The 19,681-nt window shown below is 44.5% G+C and overlaps 1 protein-coding gene across 1 annotated transcript in view; it reads left to right on the top strand.

Moving 5' to 3' along the window:
- The first annotated feature begins 9,805 nt into the window (after positions 1-9,805).
- The window catches only part of LOC143289646 (uncharacterized), a 24,267-nt gene continuing 14,391 nt past the window's right edge, over positions 9,806-19,681 (top strand). The window contains exons 1-3 of the mRNA XM_076598693.1: positions 9,806-9,917; positions 10,384-11,623; positions 19,427-19,483. Of these exons, the coding sequence (XP_076454808.1) occupies positions 10,406-11,623; positions 19,427-19,483 (1,275 nt within the window). The 5' untranslated portion in view covers positions 9,806-9,917; positions 10,384-10,405. The remainder of the gene's footprint in view (positions 9,918-10,383; positions 11,624-19,426; positions 19,484-19,681) is intronic.

Here is a 19,681-nt window from a genome sequence, read left to right as displayed (position 1 = left end):
GGTTGGGTGGCATTGTAGCGAAAAAATGTTGCAAAAACTAGCTCTGAGTTAGGGAGATCTCTGTGGGGATCACACCCAATAACTCTACTCCTCTGTTCTTTGGAGGAAAATGTGTGGTCTTTCTTCCTTTTTTTTTTTTGTTTTGTGCCGTGTGACAGGTCAGATGGAAGAGGTTAGGCAGTGGAGGAAGGGAGAGGGAGTAGGAGTGGGAAAGGTGTGAGGGGGGGGGGACAGTGGGAAGGTTTGGGGAGTAGGAAGTGGAGGAAGTAGGGAGGGGGTGGGGAGTGGGGGGATATTGGTAGGGGAAATAGGGAGAGGTTAGGTGGGGTGGGGGGAGCAAAATCTGGGGGAAATTAGCTCATCCTTTTTACTGTGGATAGTGTCTGTAGCTGTGTCAAAAACTCTACCTCTGCAGTAACAATCACTGCAGACACTTCACAAAAAACAAAAGAAAAACATTTTCATCCAAAGAATGGGGGAGTAAAATTATTGGGTGTGATCCCCTCCCACCCATCCCCCCACCCACCTGCTCCTGTCCTCCGTCTTCCTCCCATCCTACTCTCCTCCACCCCATCTCTTCCCCTCACCTACTCTCCCCCACCCCCTTCCCCTATCTCGTCCTCATCCTAATCCTCCCTCAATCTCTTCCCCCTGGCCTGTCCCCCCCCTACCCCCCTGTCCTACTCTCCCTCCACCCATCCTACCCCATGTCCTAGTTCTCCTCCCATCCCCCCGTCCTACTCTCCCTTACCCATTCCATCTCCCCGCCTGTCCTACTCTCCCTTTCCCCTACCACCCCATCTGTCCTAGTCTCCCATCCCCCACCCCATATCTTTCACCCGTCCTACTCCCTCTATTTTCCCCTCTCCTACTCTCCCTTCCCCCAACCATCCTACCTGTCCTAGTCTCCCATTCTCCCCTATCTCTCGCCTGCCCTACTCCCCCTATATCCCTCTCTCCTACTCTCCCATCACCTCATCTCTTCCGCCTGTCTTATTCTCAATATCTCCCACCTGTTCTACCTCCCCTGTCCTACTCCCCCTTACCCCATCTCCTCCCTTCCTACTATCCCCCTCTTACATGCTCCTACTCCCGTTACCCTCAGTCTGGCTACCCCCTCCACTGCTGGACCTCCTACCCCCTGCAGTAACCCTCTATTTGACCTAATCACCTGCAGATGCTTTACACAAAAGAAAGACAAAAGAGCACATATCCCCCCCCCCCTTGTCATACTGTCCCTCCCCCACATTTCCCCCACCTACTCATCCTCCCCCAGTCTCTCATGCCCATCCCCTGTCCTACTCTCCCTTCCACCCCCGCCCCCCTGTTCTACTCATCCATCTTCCATCTCCCCCTTGTCCTACTCTAACTCCACCCATCCTAGTCTCTGCCCCCCCCCACCCCCCCCCGTCCTACTCTCCCTTTCTCCTATCACCCCATCTATCTTAGTCTCCCATCCCCCCATCTCTCACCTGTCCTACTCCCCCCATCTCCACCCTGTCCTACTCCCACGTCCAACTTTCCCTCAATGCCCCCTGTCTACTTTCCCACTCCCTCCTCTCCCATCCTCGAACCCCCCCCCCCCCCAACCCCCTCGTCCTACTCTCCCTACTCTACCACTCTCCCCTCTCCTCCCTGTCCCCGTCTCCCTTCCCCCCATCTCCCCCTGTCCTACTCTCCCTCCCCCCATGTCCCCCGTCCTACTCCCCCACCCCATAGCCCCATGTAGTACCGCTCATACCAACCTGTCTTACTCTCCCATCCCCCCCCATTCCCGCCCAACGCTACCCTCCCCCGTCCTACTATCCCCCTTGCACACCCTCCTACTCCCATTACCCCCAATCTGACTTCCACCTCCACTGCCCTACCTCTTACCCCCTGCAGGAACCCTAATCACCTGCAGACACTTCCCAAAAAGAGAAAGAATAAAGAACTCACATTTTCCTACCAAGAATAGGAGAGTAGAGGTATTGGGTGTGATTCTTTCCCACCCATCTAACCTCCCCCACTCCCCCCACCCCCCTCCTACTGTCCCTCCTCCATCTCCTCCCCCGTCCTGCTCTTTCATCCCCCCCATCTTGACTCTGTCCTACTCCCCCCCTCCCCTACTTTCTCTCCCACCCCAAACCTTTTCCCCATCTCCCACATGTCCCCACCTCTCCCATCCCACCTTCTCCCCCCTGTCCTACTCTCCACCTGACCCTTTTCCTCCTGTTCTCCTTCAACTGGACAAATACCTGACCCAGTCAAAAAAAAACCCTTGGGGTGAGGGGAAGAAGGACAAATACCTGACCCAGTGCACTGGTAAAAAAAAACCTTGGGGTGAGGGGAAGAGGGACAAATACCTGACCCAGTGCACTGATAAAAAAACAACTCTTGGGGTGAGGAGAAGAGGGACAAATACCTGACCCAGTGCACTGATAAAAAAAAACCTCTTGGGGTGAGGGGAAGAGGGACAAATACCTGACCCAGTGCACTGATAAAAACCTCTTGGGGTGAGGGGAAGAGGGACAAATACCTGACCCAGTGCACTGATAAAAAAAAAAACCCTTGGGGTGAGGGGAAGAGGGACAAATACCTGACCCAGTGCACTGATAAAAAACCTCTTGGGTGAGTGGAAGAGGGACAAATACCTGACCCAGTGCACTGATAAAAACCTCCTTGGTGTGAGGGGAAGAGGGACAAATACCTGACCCAGTGCACTGATAAAAAACCTCTTGGGGTGAGGGGAAGAGGGACAAATACCTGACCCAGTGCACTGATAAAAACCTCCTTGGGGTTAGGGGAAGAGGGAAAAATACCTGACCCAGTGCACTGATAAAAAACCTCTTGGGGTGAGGGGAAGAGGGACAAATACCTGACCCAGTGCACTGATAAAAACCTCCTTGGTGTGAGGGGAAGAGGGACAAATGCCTGACCCAGTGCACTGATAAAAAACCCCTTGGGGTGAGGGGAAGAGGGACAAATACCTGACCCAGTGCACTGATAAAAAACCCTTGGGGTGAGGGGAAGAGGGACAAATACCTGACCCAGTGCACTGATAAAAAACCCTTGGGGTGAGGGGAAGAGGGACAAATGCCTGACCCAGTGCACTGCTAAAAAAGAACCCTTGGTGTGAGGGGAAGCGGGACAAATACCTGACCCAGTGCACTGATAAAAACCTCCTTGGGGTTAGGGGAAGAGGGAAAAATACCTGACCCAGTGCACTGATAAAAAACCTCTTGGGGTGAGGGGAAGAGGGACAAATACCTGACCCAGTGCACTGATAAAAAACCCTTGGGGTGAGGGGAAGAGGGACAAATACCTGACCCAGTGCACTGATAAAAAAAACCCTTGGGGTGAGGGGAAGAGGGACAAATACCTGACCCAGTGCACTGATAAAAAACCCTTGGGGTGAGGGGAAGAGGGACAAATACCTGACCCAGTGCACTGATAAAAACCTCCTTGGTGTGAGGGGAAGAGGGACAAATGCCTGACCCAGTGCACTGATAAAAAACCCCTTGGGGTGAGGGGAAGAGGGACAAATACCTGACCCAGTGCACTGATAAAAAACCCTTGGGGTGAGGGGAAGAGGGACAAATACCTGACCCAGTGCACTGATAAAAAAAAAAAAACTCTTGGGGTGAGGGGAAGAGGGACAAATACCTGACCCAGTGCACTGATAAAAAACCTCTTGGGGTGAGTGGAAGAGGGACAAATACCTGACTCAGTGCACTGATAAAAAACCTCTTGGGGTGAGGGGAAGAGGGACAAATACCTGACCCAGTGCACTGATAAAAACCTCCTTGGTGTGAGGGGAAGAGGGACAAATACCTGACCCAGTGCACTGATAAAAAACCTCTTGGGGTGAGGGGAAGAGGGACAAATACCTGACCCAGTGCACTGATAAAAACCTCCTTGGTGTGAGGGGAAGAGGGACAAATACCTGACCCAGTGCACTGATAAAAAACCTCTTGGGGTGAGGGGAAGAGGGACAAATACCTGACCCAGTGCACTGATAAAAAAACACCCTTGGGGTGAGGGGAAGAGGAACAAATACCTGACCCAGTGCACTGATAAAAACCTCTTGGGGTGAGGGGAAGAGGGACAAATACCTGACCCAGTGCACTGATAAAAAAACCTCTTGGGGTGAGGGGAAGAGGGACAAATACCTGACCCAGTGCACTGATAAAAAACCCTTGGGGTGAGGGGAAGAGGGACAAATACCTGACCCAGTGCACTGATAAAAAAACACCTCTTGGGGTGAGGGGAAGAGGGACAAATACCTGACCCAGGGCACTGATATATATGTATGTATGTATGTATGTATAGCACCTCACCCCTTTCTGAAAAAAGAAAAAGAAAAAAAAAGCGGATCACATACAATCATTAAAGATCCTGCAATCCATGTGAGAATATATCGGATTGTGGAAATACCTTGCATGTACCAACCATTCTGATTTTGTTCTTTTCTCAAAATAAACTCAATTGATTCAGTTTATATTTTGTGTTGTGTTGGGAGTGGGGGCGGGGGTGGGGGGCAGCAGGGGGGAGGTGCAGGGTAATTTGGGAGATGGTGTGTGTGTGTGTGTGTGCGTGTGTGTCAGGCTCATGTACGTTTATGTGTCTTTGTTTGTGCTTTCATATCAGTGAAACTGCATATATGTTTGTTGTATATCTGTTATGCATGTGTGTAGCTGTATGTTTTACATTTATTTGCTTATTTGTTTATTCAATAATATTATTGTTTTGTTTTTTATTTTATTTTTATTTGTTATTGTTATTATTATCATTATTATCTTTCTTCTTCTTTTTTTGTAATTATATTTCTTTCTTTCTTATTTTAGATATTCATTTACTTTAGCTGGAGGAGAGCCTCAGAGCCTCGGTCCGCAGGGAGAGGTCTGCCGAGCCCCCCCCCCCCCCCTTTGTTCACGTAACATGCGACCGTCGTATTGTCCGTGAACAAGCGGATGGTCTTGCCAGTTACTCTCAGCACTTTACAAACATCAGTGGAGTCAGATGCACAACAGGCTGCCTAACCTGGGTTTAGCTGACTGACAGATGCCATTTGGATGTGTCATTATTTATTTATTTTATTTTATTATTTATTTATTTTTATATTTATTTTCTTTAATTTCATTTAAAAAACTTTTTTTTCATTTTTTATTTTTTTCTCTCAAGGCCTGACTAAGCGTGTTGGGATACGCTGCTGGTCAGGCATCTGCTTCTCAGATGTGGTGCACCCTATATGGATTTGTCAGAACGCAGTGATGCTTGAGCTACTGATACTGATACGGTGCGTTGTTTACATTTTGTAGTAAACCCACTCGTGTTAAAATGTATCAAAAATGCCATCTCTCATATAGTAAATGTATCAAAAATGCCATCTCTCATATTGTTCTACTATTTGGGAGATAGGAAAAGAGAGACACATAATAAATAATTCATATTGAAACTATCCCCCGAAACCCTTGCAATTTTTATCATAAAACACTCCTGTATGTGACAAAGCATAACAATATTTTACGTGATCTCCATCGTAATACTGTAAAGGTGTGTTTTAAAATGAATTTAACAATCATAATTCACGTTTAGATATTTTTTTATTGGCTTCACTGAGCAAATAAACCCACTTTAATTCAGTGCGGTCTGTTGGGTAACTCTCGGGTTAGTAAAAAGGGAAAGATTATCTCGTCCACAAGAGAGCTAACTGTGGAACTGTTTCCGGTTGCTACTTCCGTTAAAATTTTGCACGTGTGTGGCTGATAGTGTTTTCAGTGTAATCTGGATGTCAGCATCAACGAAAATGGCTGAAAAAACGAAGACGGGAAAAGGGGGCAGTGAGGTAAGAGTTGTTTCAGAGTGTTGTTTGACTTTTTATTCTGTTAGCCATTAGAAATGCCATGGAAATGATAAGGCATTCTGAATCTGAATCTGATTCATCCCCGCATGCAATCGGTTCTTTTCCTGTATGATTTATTAACTGAAGTGAGTGACCTCCTCTGGTGACCAGCACTGAAGAATGACCCATAGAAATATCCTGTATGGAAAAAAAATCGATAGGCGACTGTCGTGTCCGACTACTGTTGCCCTGACTATATGGACCAGAATTTGATTTTCGCACTGGAGAGTGTCTTGCCCAAGTTACATCCACACTCTCAGGGCCAGGAAGGCTTTAGGATGTTGGCGTTGGGATGGTTCCCAAAGGCCAACAAACCCCCAAGCCCAAAGGCTGCAGCACTAAGTAAGACCCAGTGCAATCTTGCCTTCTAGCTTTCTAGTTTAAGTGTCATAGTTCTTCACTTCACAAAAGACTAAGCTTTGATTGAATTCACATTGCAGTGGAGAAACCATGTATTACCATTAGGTCATGCAGCTTTAACTGTGGTGTTGGCTCAGCTATGTCAATCTCTAATATTAGCTGCCACAAACGGGCAATATTATCCCTTGACACATTACATATTGTATAAACTTATGTGTCGCTTTCAGTGTGTGTCTGTGGAAGCTGCAGAGATGTAAGGAGAAAATAAATCAATTGATAAATTGATGTGTAAACAAAGTTAATAATCAAACACAATTAAAAGGTAGATAAAACTAAAGAAAATGTAATAATCAAAAGGGATAATGGTACACCTCATTCATCGAACTTAATGTGCATATACAGCACTTGACATATACAGTATAATGCAAACAGGCATGCGCGCACACACACATACATATGTATACACACACATACACATGTGTGAAAGATGATACCTGTGCCTGCAGTCATCACTTCATGTGCACAGGCATATGAATTATGATTTAGCTTTATTGTCAGACTCAGAAATATAACTGGTGTGTATTTGTGTGTGTGTGTGTGTGTGTGTTTTGGGGGGGGGGTGGGGGTGGGAGGGGGATGGGGGGGGGGTATGATATGTGTGTGTGTGTGTGTGTGTGTGTGTGTGTGTACTGCTTTGACTACAAAATGACAAAGTACTGCATTTTTTTCTTTTTACATAGAAAAAATGATAGATTAAATAGAATGATCATGATGTGCCTCAGTCATATTTGCCTTTTAGTTTCACTCATGGTAAAATAAAATACAAATCTTTTTAATAAAAAAAACAAAGCCTCTTTTGATGGCAGATAAACCATTGTGCATTGTCAATTATGATATCCATTTTTGTATTATTGTGTAAAGAGATCGATTATAAATAATATGCCTCACACATCCACAGAGACACACACACAGACACACACACACACTCATGCAAAGCACCACATGGACTAACACACATGATAATGACATAGTATTCATAATTTCCCTAGCCTTTACTGCAGACCATATCATATGATCATTAGCATTATAATCTAATGAATGAGATAGGCGTAAAGGATTGGGAGCATTATAATCTAATGAATGAGATAGGCGTAAAGGATTGGGTTTATCGATGTAGGTCCAGGAAGAGGTGGGCAGGGTCTACAGTGTGTGTGTGGACGTGTGAATGCATGCACAGGAGAGAGAGAGAGAAATACATTTTATTTTATTTTCAGTTAGTATTTGGAAGTCTTTGTTTTTTGATTTCATAATTATGAGAAAGTAATCCTTTACATCCTAAAATTGTGAAATGAAACAAAAAGTGAAATTTCATTTAAACTTCTTAGAGGTCCTCGCACAAGCTAACATTTTTCTGTACACACAATGTATTTAAACTGCTTGGAGGTCCTCACACAAGCTAACATTTTTATGCACTACAAGTACAACCCTTTTAATTTCAGGGGTCCTCAATACAAGCTGGTGCACATTCTAACTTGAAGGAAAAAACACACAACCTCTTTAACTTTTGACCCCAGAGACCTGTCCTTTTTTTTTCTTTTTGCCTTAAGCTGTTTTCATGCCTGAAGTAAGTTGGGTGAGTGGTGTCTTGATGTCTGTCTGCTGCAAGAGTGTGAAATTATTTGATTTATATCATTTTCATGATTTTGTCATTGTACTGAGTTGTGGTAATGCACCTGTCCAGAATGCAAGTGTCCGTGGAATTAGGGATTTTTACCCCCCCCTACCCCCACCCCCTCCCCCCTCCCTCCACTTGGCCTTGAGTGCTGGTCTGGGTGCTAATCTTTTGGAGGGGATGATATGCCAAAGTCCCTTGTGGAGCATGCACTTTGTGCATGTAAAAGAACCAATGACATCAAAAGACTTGTCCCTGGAGAAAAAAAATCATGTTCATTGTGAAAACAAATGCACTTGAAAACAAACAAAAAAGAAAGAAAAAAAGGAAATCTTAGCACTACTCTGTGGTGACAGCCTCTCCCAGGGGAGAGCAGTCTGAATTTCACAGAGAGAAATCTCTTTTGACAAAGAAATACTTACACAGCACAATGCAGCACAACGCATTGTAAAGCACTTTTTTGGTCTGTTTGAGAAAAAAAAAGTGCTGAATAAGTGTTCAGTATCATGATTGTAATATCACAAACAGTACTAGTTCTTGCCACATTGCACTGCACTGAAGGTTGCACACAGTTTGTAGAATTTGCTAGCTATGTCCACATGTCCACCGCTTTATCAGTGTTAAGGTCAAATTGCATTGCTTTGTCACATTTTAATGACTGTGTGCCAGCGATTGTGGTTCACAGGTAAGTTCTTTCCACAGCAAGATCAGCTGAAGATCGGCCAGGGTCATTAGTTCAGGGGTCAATAGTTCAGAAGAGGGCAGAGACCTGTGGGGGTCAGGGGGGATGGGGGGGGTGGGAGTGGGGAGGGTGGAGGTGTCTCAGGACCAGGTGAACTTATAATGTGGGTCATAATGTGTAACACAATTTGTCACTCTCCTGTGTGTGTGTGTTTTTTTATCAGTTAGACAGTCAGTCTCGCAGACTGAAAGTGTAACACTAAGGGGCGGAGGGAGCAGGGGGGTTGGGAGGGTAGGGAGCGGAGTGTGTGGTGGGGGGGGTGGGGTGGGGGGGGGGGGGGGAATGTTGACAGTAGAGACTGGGTTGTCGAGGGTGAGAGGTAAATTATGCGTCATTATTTTCATTTTATTTAAAAAAAAAATTTCTTCTTCACAAATGGACTATTGTAACATGTACTGATGTAGGTTGTTGGTGAGAACGAAGAATTAGAAAGATGTGGTGGAAAACTTAGCAGTATATTTTATAATGAAACTCTTAGCTTTTGATTAAGTCAGGAGTTGTCCTGCCTTAGAACCATGAAAGGTTACAAGTATTATATATATACTGTAATGTGTGTGTACGTGTGTGTGTAATCTCACTAAGCCAAGGGCGCAATAGTTATGTTTGGAATTTAGGTTCTCCACAGGCATCCACGCGCGCGTGCACACACACACACACACACACATACATGCTCACAAATACACACACACACACACAGTGACACATGCACATACAACCCCTCCCCCCTGCATCCCCCCCCCCCACACACACACACACACTCACACACACACTCACACACACACACACACACACACAGAGTGACACACACACACACAGAGTGACACACACACACACACACACACACACACACACACACACACACACACACAACACACACGCACGCACACCTCAGTACAACTGCTCTAGATAGCTGTGTATCTATGACCCTCAATCTGAGCCACACACTTTCTCACTGTAGGGCTGGCTGGCTGTTCTCTCTCTCTCTCTCTCTCTCTCTCTCTCTCTCTCCACACCCCTCCCTCTCTATCTCTCTCTCTCCACACCTCTCCCTCTCTCTCCCTCTCTCTGCCTCTCTCTATCATTTCCTTCTTAGTCTCAAGTCTGTGCAGCACTTATAACACGTCAACCAGTGCATTTGGCTTCATGTGGGACATTTCCAGCCTTTCTCACTTTCTGTGATGATATGATTGATTTTTTTTCCTGTTAAAAAAATCAGCATATCCAAGAGCAATTGCATTTTTTAATTCAGAAAAAAGAGAGTACGTCTTGATTGTTCATTGTAGTTCATTGCTTTATAGTTTATATGGTTAAAATGATTGGGGTTAGATGAATATATATATACAATGAGTGTACTGGTGATGAATTATACAGTAGTAATGATGATGATAAGAAGAACAAAAACAGTTGCAATAACAATAACAATAATGATGGTAATGGGGATTTATGATACACTCTACCTCCTTAACAGAAGGGCCCAGAGTGCTAGCAATCCACAATATAGGAAAGCCGTTATCCTGTTGACTCCACAGGCAAAGATGAAAAGCTGAAGATTGATTTGGTTGAAGACAGGCTGATTTTGACAGGCTGCATTGTGAAAGTATGACTTCGAGCTCATACAACAAAGTTGACAGCTGACATCAAGCTGTTCAAAACGCGTTCTGTTCCTGTGCATGAGTCATGCGATTTGACGATGTGGCAAAGTGTTCAGTCTGATCATCTCTACAGTAACTGCAGTGTGTCGGCGACGATGGATGAACAGGAGGCTGGAGTGGGGAGCATCGCTGACTTTATTGACAGCACCATTGTGCGATGTCTGATGGACTATGACAGATCTGTGGGTCAGAATCATCATGTGACAGAGGGAGGGACACTGTGGATTCCAGGGCACATGACCCAGACTGAGAGAGCTCAGGAACGAGGTGTGGTGCTGCCAAGCTGGGCTCTTGGGCATCAGTCTCAGAATCCAAACGGGGCCATGGAAGACGGTCTGTTTCAAGAAGCTGGAGGGGAGGCTGTGAGACATTGCAGTCAGCCTGTGGACCTCAGGAACCAGACTCCCCTGTGTTCAGACTCTAGGGCTCCATCTTCACCCTCTGCCTCAGGACCTGCAGAGAGGAAGTCTGGGGACGACGTCCAACTTTCCCTCCATCATGATCCTCATGCAGTGGGCCCAGAATCGTCGTCATCCAGTCCAGCCGACGGTGAGCCTCAAGACTTGACAGTCCCTGGTTCCTCAGCTTTGGGAAAGGACTCGAACCTGAGGCATCTTCATGGAGCTGTTTTTGAAGCAGCTTGTCATATGCAGCCTGCTTCTGAACTGGAGGATACTGTTGCACCTGTGCTTTTGAACAGCATGTCTGTGGACGGTTGTTACACTGGGGGAAAAGACCTGTATTGTAGGCAGGCGCTGTCAGAGTTGGCGTCCGTCAGTGTTGTCGCACACTTAAAAAAAGGCATTGGTTGCACTCCAGCATCACCAGTTTCTGCTGTGGCAATGCCAGTAAACAGAGCTGAGACTGACTGCATTGGGAAAAATGTGTGTCCCTCCTCGCTGAGCGCAGGACTTGAGCTTGAATGCAAAGGCCTGCGACCTCAGAGTTCCTCATCAGAAACTGCAGCCAAGAACTCTGGTTCTCCTTCCAGCAGAGATGCCAATAACTGTTGCTCTGAACATGCCGTGACTGATTCTAGTGCAAAAGAATATCACAATGCTGATGCTGATGCTGCGGATAGTGACAGTCCTTACATCAGCCATGGAAATACTGTGCCACAGGAGGTGCCCTCATGGCTGGACGTTGGTTCAGGTTCCAGGAGCAAAGCTAAACAGTGTGTTGATGCTGCGACATCCTGTGCTGGCTGGATTTGTGAGAGGGGTGAGGGTTCTGGGGAAACCTCCACGCTGGAAGTGACTGGGGCTGCTGGAAAGGATGGGATGTGTGTGCAGAGAGTTCATTCTGAACACAAGGTGGGGGCATCTGAAAGAATAGTGTTGATGTCTACCGGTGTGTGTGTGTGTGTGTGTGTGTGTGTGTGTGTGTGTGTTTGCCCATTCCTTCAATCTTTTTTTTTTTGGCCTATGTCTGTGAAAACGTACAGTTACACAAACATGACAGTGATAATTGATGTAATAATCCTGTGTTTAGGTTGTCTGTGTGTGTCTGTGTCTGTGTGCGTGTGTTCGTTGGTTCTTTCAGGTTTTTTTGTTTTGTTTTTTTGGCTTACATTTGGTTTAAATGTGACAATGTGACAATCATGTGTTTAGGTTGTCTCTGTGCCTGTGTGTGTGTCAGTGTGTGTGTGTGTGTGTGTGTGTGTGTGTGTGTGAGCTTTAACAAAATAATTTTCTCTTGAAATATTTGGTTGATACCAAGTTTGGCTTAAAAAACTCTTGGGAAAAAATTAGTTTCGTTACACACAGTTCCTATTGTAATGACAGTGCACTTCTGGGAAGGGCACAAAAAATTATAAAGAGTAAAGAGGCCAAAATATTTCCAAAGTTAGGTTGTCACATTTTTATTTCTTCACAAAAATTAGCACTTTTATCTGACACACTGATTGACAGCACTCATTTTATTCATTGTAGTTCATTGTTAATTTTAACCATTTTAGTTGCATTAATTAATGCATACATCAGCCAGAAGCAAAATTATGTCAGGTAATGGGACACCAATGTGAATATACCATGGGGATTTATTTTGATGGATCTAACTCATCTAGTAAAAGTAAAACATTACATTTTAAACTAATACTCAAGGGCAAAGCATAGAAAGGCTATTGTGTTTTTCACTCATTGTGAAGGTCTTGTACTGTTTTCAAAAGTAATAAGAATATGATATTGCATGTATAACATAGACAATATAGAGGCATGATAGATTCTTAGAAGGATTGTTAATAGACAGATGAAAGACAGGCAGTCAGTGGAATAAAATTAAACATTACAACAAAAAGCATAGAGAGAGAATGTGAAAGCAATAAATACCCCTATTTATTCATCCGTGAGAGAGACAGACAGAGAGACAGACAGAGAGATAGAGACAGGGACAGAGCCAGAAACAGAGAGAGAGAGAGAGAGAGAGAGAGAAAATAAACAAAATGATCAATTTACTGTTTATTGAGGGGATAAAGGAGTAAGCACACTTAAAAAAAAAAAAATTATTCTGCTCTGACAAAAAGGAAATCTATATTATTTATCAGGGAAACTATAACAAACATGTGTTAAAAGTACAAAGAGCTTATAATGACAAAGGGCAATTTCCACATAGAGAGAGAGGAAGTGATGCAGAGAGAGAAGGCATAAGAGAGAGATTGAGAGACAAGCTTGGAAGAATGGTTGCATCAACAACAAAAAAAGAGTGGTAGTTCTTTCCATTTACATGTGGACAGCCTCAGTCAGTGCTGCTTATACTATACTGATTCAGCTAGCACACAGGTAAATAAAAGACTATCAGTATAAGGACAAACCCGGTGCTTCCTTTTTTGAGGAAATGTCAATGTTTGTTCCAATGTTCCTGTTAAATTCACCTGTTCGCCAGCTGAATCAGCAGCATAAACAGCATTGACATGAAGTTGTGCCCCTTGTACGTGGAGAGAGTTACCCTCTTGTTTTTTCGTTAATCCTTTACTCTCCTCGCTCATTATTCATTTCTTTTCTTTTCTTTTTTTTTTTTTTAAATTCAGGACTTATCTAGGAGTTTCTATCAGGACTGGTGCTGTTTTTCAGTTTTTTTCAGCGCTCTTGAAGCCCTGGGCAGGGTTGCACAATCCACCATTGCAGCACAAAGTTTGCTCATGCTTAGAATTCTCCCAGATCTACGCTGATTCCAGATCTATACTGATTCCAGAGACAAAAGCAAGTTCATCTCTGAGCAAACTTACTGCTGCTAAGTCAGTCACTTGTTCAGTTCTTCAACCCTGGAATCGGGCCCTTGCAGAGACAGAAAACTAACAGAATGACAGACATAGTGATTTTATTGATTAATTGGAACATACTTACATAGAATCTATCCTTGATCAGAGACCAAGCTGTAAGTGTATATATATATATATATATATGTAAGGTATGTAATGTATGTATATGAAAAACACTGCATCATTTGCACAGGCAGCTGGCCTTTAGGCCTCATCATTTGTTTCTTGTGTCATTCAGTCATGCTTCAGTCCGTGCATGTGCACGTGCACACACACAGAAAAACACACACTCCCACACATGTATATTCAAGTGGATTTTACTAATAAAGTTTGTCTGGGGGTTACTCTCTTATGGCCGTGTTCTTTTAACATGCGCAAAGTGTATGCTGCATACGGGACCCCAGTTTGTCATCTCATCTGAATGCCTAGGGTCCAGACTACCAGTAAGGGTCTTGTGAGTACCGGTAAACTGGGACATGTGTGGGATTTGATCCCGCATGCTCAGATCCATCCTCTCACTTCCTAGACAGACACACGACCACTAGGCCACCACTATGTGTGGAGTGACGGCCTACAGGTAACGCGTCCGCCTAGGAAGCGAGAGAATCTGTGCGCGCTGGTTCGAATCACGGCACAGCCCCCGAAATTTTCTCCCCCTCCACTAGACCTTGAGTGGTGGTCTGGACGCTAGTCATTCGGATGAGACGATAAACCGAGGTCCCGTGTGCAGCATGCACTTAGCGCACGTAAAAGAACCCACGGCAACAAAAGGGTTGTTCCTGGCAAAATTCTGTAAAAAATCCACTTCAATAGGAAAAACAAATAAAACTGCACACAGGAAAAAATACAAAAAAATGGGTGGCGCTGTAGTATGGCGACGCGCTCTCCCTGGGGAGAGCAGCCCGAATTTCACACAGAGAAATCTGTTGTGATAAAAAGAAATACAAATACAAATACAAATACAAAAATCTGTCTCTAGTCTATAGATATGTGAATGTAATTGCAACAGCCTGAGTGGTTAAAGCATAGACTTTCAGTCCTGAGGGGCCCCAGGTTCAAATCATGGCGCCTGGTGGGTAAAGGGTGGAGATTTTTCCAGTCTCCCAAGTCAACAGATCAGCAGACTTGATAGTGCCTGAACCCCCTTCGTGTGTATACATGTGCATTCGGAAGACGAAATACTCACATTTAAGATCCTGTAATCCATGTCAGTGTCTGATGGATTATGGAAATTAGAACATACAATACCCTGCATGCATCCTCCCTGAAATTTGTGAAAACGAGGGTATGACTGCCTTCTATGGTGGGCATAAAAATGATCAGACACGTAAAAGCCCACACGTGAATTATAAAAGTGAACGTGAGAGTCGCAGCCCATACACGAAGTGGAAGAAAGACGATATATAATAATAATAATAATAATAATGGATACTTATATAGCACACTATCCAGAAATCTGCTCTTGGTGCTTTACAAAAACGCTTTGTTAACATAAAACATTACATCTATGTTACATACACACACCAAAATATGACTACACACACACACACACACACACACACACACACACACACACACACACTGCGTACATACATTTTAACAATACATGTGTATCTAACAGCTACCCTAACACATACGCACACATAGGCAGGCACAAACTTACATAAACGCACGGCACACACAATACACATTCATATACATGCATGTAGTTATGTACAATATATGTATAATATGTGTGAATCTTTTTTTAAATTTTATGAAGGGTCAAGTGGGTGTCAGAAAGTGTCCCTAGCTTCATAGAGTCAATGACCTGTTCCTGGCTCTTGGCTTCAATGATAAAAAAAAAAAAAAGACAGAAAGAATTGTTTGCAAATTAGCGCTAGCGCTCGTTATCTTCTTAGCCAGTACATGCTTTGAATTCACTTGAGACAGAACCTGAACTTGACTAAGCGTGTGGATGTCTGATACTGTGTTCGGGTAGATCAGGAAAAAATGTTTTGTTATCTCCCCATTTGTGACCTGTGGTTTTTGAGGTTTTTTGTGTGGCACACTTTCTCTCTCTCTCTCTCTCTCTCTCGCCTCCTCCTCATCTCTCTCTTTCTCTCATCTCTCTCTCTCTCTCTCTCTCTGTGTGTGTGTGGTGTGAGTGAGAGAGAGAGAGAGAGAGAGTGTGTGTGTGTGTGTGTCTCTGTGTGTGTTCATGTGTGTTTGTGTGTGTGTGTGGAGAGAGAGAGAGAGAGAGAGTTTGTGTGTGTGGTGTGTGTGTGGTGTGTGTGTGTGTGTGTGTGTGGTGTGTGTGTTGTGAATGTGTGGCTTGTGTTTGTGTTTGTGTGTTGCGTACACGTGTGTGTGTGTGTACATGTGTGTGTGTTGTGTACATGTGTGTGTGTGTGTGTGGTGTGTGTGTGTGGTGTGTGTGTGTGTGTGTCCCAAATGGCTGTAAGATGATAGATTCATGAATATACTCTACAGGGTTCACAAATAGTTTAAGGGATGGCTTGGGAACTTGCCCATTTTCTTCTGGTGAAATGATGCTGCTGAATTTTTTTGGCAAACAGCTGTGTAGGCTGCGAATGTAAAGAGTACCACTGTCATTTTGATTTATAACCCGCTTTAAAGTTTGGCTGAAAGAAACATAACAAGAAATTTCGATCTTAGCTGTTGAACACACACACACACATACATACACACACACACAGAGTGACACACACACACACAGAGTGACACACACACACACACACACACACACACACACACACACACACAGAGTGACACACATACACACACACACACACACACACAACACACACACACGCAGACACACACTCACACATACACACACAGAGACACACACACACAGAGTCACACACACACCACACACACACACACACCATACACACACGCACAGTGATACACACACACAGAGTGACACACATACACACACACACACACACACACACACAAAACACACACACACAGCACCACAACACACACACACAGCACTGAACGTGTTGTTTTGCACCTAGCAGTGTCCCAGCAGTCCATCAGTCCTCTGCAGTTACACTTTCTGACACTGACAATGACATGCTTTTATCGAAAAAGAATTCTTCTTTTTTCTTTATTTTATTTTATGTTATTTTATTTTAAAATATCTGGTTGTGTCTGTGCACCTCCCCCTCCTCCGCTCTCTGCTCCTCCTTTACCCACTCCCTCAACCTCTCCTCTTTTTTTTTCTTTAAAAATAAAATTTTTTATCATTATTATTTAGTTAGTTAGTTAGTTTATTTATTTATTTTATTTTTTGTACGCTTATTGTTGACTTCATCACGTTTTTTGCGCCTTATACATATTATTATTATTAGTAGTATTCTTTTTTTCTTTTTTTTTATATCTATTTATTTATTAATTTATTATTATTATTTTTTATTTATTTTTCTCCAGGCCTGACTAAGCGCATTGGGTTACGCTGCTGGTCAGGCATCTGCTTGGCAGATGTGGTGTAGCGTATATGGATTTGTCCGAACGCAGTGACGCCTCCTTGAGCTACTGAAACTGAAACTGAAACTGTCTTTCCACCATTCTTCTTTTTTTGGATATGAAATGAATTTTGAAAGAAAGAACAAAAGAGAATGCACTGAAACCCCTCCTCTGCCTCACTACCCCACCAACACCACACACAGCCTTCATGCCCATGCCTGACCTGACTCGACACTCATGTCCGGTAATGTAAGGTACGACTCATGCCTCAATTTTTAAGCTTTTCTTTATGGGAAGAAACACCCCCGCCACCCACTCCACCACCCCCACCCCTCCCGCCCAATCCCCCCTCTACCCACCACCTTACCATTACCTCGGCTCCACCCTCCCCCCTTTCCCCTTTCCCAGCATTCTCTTTATATCTTGTCAGTCAGAGAAAGACATAGCAAGCTGGATTGTGTGTGTTGTGTGTGTGTGTGTGTGTGTGTGGGTGTGTTAGTTTGCAGGTCTGAATCATAATCTTTTTCTGCCTGCTAAGGTATTTGTTTTCCTAAGTGAATTTTTCAACACAATTTGTCAGAGGCAGCCCTTTTTTTTTTTTTTTGCTTTAGGTTGTTAGGTGTGCACTAAATGCATGCCCCACACACGGGACCTCGGTTTATCATCTCATGTGAATAACCAGCATCCAGTCCACCCCGCAAGGTGTGGGGAGGGTGAGGAAATACTGGTGATGCTTGGGGTTCGTTCTAAGCGCTCAGATCCTCTCACTTCCTCACTGGACGTGTTACCACTCGGCCACCGCTCTGTGTGTCCCCAGTTTTCTACTGATAAGTCTTATTCTAGGAGGAGAAATTTGTTTATCACTTTCAAACCCTGCACTTGAGCGTTGCGAGCATTGCTGTGGTGTCAAAATTTCTTTCATTAAAATGGTGCCCACGTTCTCCTTGTGCACACGCCATGAGCGTTGCTGTGGGAGTCAAAATTTCTTTCATTAAAATGGTGCCCACGTTCTCCTTGTGCACAACGCCTGAGCGTTGCTGTGGTGTCAAAATTTCTTTCATTAAAACGGTGCACACGTTCATCCATGTGCACACACCATAAGCGTTGCTGTGGTGTCAAAATTTCTTTCATTAAAAATGGTGCACAATGTTATCCATCTGCACACACCATGAGCGTTTGCTGTGGTGTCAAAATTTCTTTCATTAAAATTGTGCACACGTTATCCATGTGCACACACCATGAGCGTTGCTGTGGTGTCAAAATTTCTTTCATTAAAATTGTGCACACGTTATCCATGTGCACACACCATGAGCGTTGCTGTGGTGTCAAAATTTCTTTCATTAAAACGGTGCACATGTTCTCCATGTGCATACACCGTAAGCAAAGGGAACAAGCGTCTACAGTATTTCCTGCTGTGGTCCTCAGTCAATTTCAGCATATTTTCTTTCGTTTTTCTGCATCAATATATCATGAGGGAACCTGTTGTTACGCATCAATATGGCACAAGGAAACTGCCCAGTCTGTAAAATCCTTAAGGTTAATGGTCTAATGTCCTGTCTCACGCACTCTGCTGTTTGTAGACATTTTTGTTGCAGTAGCAGTTTCACATTTGAATGTTATTGTTGAAAGGGGAGAGAGGAGGGGGAGGCAGAATGGTGAGTTTTGGGGGAGAGGAGGGGGAGTTAGAGGCTGAATGGTGAGTTTGGGGGGATGAGGGGGGGGAGTTAGGAGGTTGAATGGTGAGGTTTGGGGGTGGGGGGGGGGGAGTTAAAGGCTGAATGGTGAGTTTGGGGGAGAGTAGGGGGATTAGGAGGTTGAATGGTGAGTTGGGGGCAGAGAAGGGGAGGCTGAATGGTGAGTTTGGGGGGAGAGGAGGGGAGGCTGAATTGTGAGTTTGGGGGGGAGAGGAGGGGGAGGTTGAATGGTGAAGTTGGGGGGAGAGGAGGGGGAGGCTGACTGGTGGGAGTTTGGGGGGGAGAGGAGGGGGAGTTAGGGGCTGAATGGTGAGTTTTGGGGGGAGAGGAGGGGGAGGTTGAATGGGAGAGTTGGGGGAGAGGAGGGGGAGGTTGAATGGTGAGTTTGGGGGAGAGGAGGGGGAGGTTGAATTGGTGAGTTTGGGGGGAGAGGAGGGGGGAGGCTGACTGGTGAGTTTGGGGGGGGGGGGGGGGGAGAACTGGGTAAGGAGGTTGGAATCAATACTCAAAGGCAACTGTTTGAAATAACTTGAAGAACAAAATAAACAAAAAATAAAAGAGAAAGAGAGAGAGAGAGAGAGAGAGAGGAGAAGTTGTTTAACTCAGCAAGAGAAACAACTGATAACGAACACCAACGAAATGGTTATTGTGTATTCACATTTTTGTTTTTGTTTTGTGTGTGTGCCCAGGCCACAGACAAGGTGAAAAAGAGGCTGCAGAAGCGCTACTTTGAAACAGAACCAGAGGTGAGTTGTTGGAAAGGTGTGGTGTGTGTACTGCCTTATTCAGTAAGTTTTTATCCAGCCGCTTCACTGCCCCAGGTCAGAAAATTTCCGCCCCCTTCCAGTGTGCAAGAAAAAAAGTGGCTACAGGACAGAAATTGTCCATCTAACTCATCGTGACAAGTTTTTTGTTTTTTTTTTCTATTGCAGAATCATCAGATT

This window comes from Babylonia areolata, chromosome 14 (assembly GCF_041734735.1).
Source record: "Babylonia areolata isolate BAREFJ2019XMU chromosome 14, ASM4173473v1, whole genome shotgun sequence".
NCBI lineage: Eukaryota > Metazoa > Mollusca > Gastropoda > Neogastropoda > Buccinidae > Babylonia > Babylonia areolata.
The sequence above is the reverse complement of the archived record's forward strand: the minus strand, read 5'-3'. Positions and strand labels throughout refer to the sequence as shown.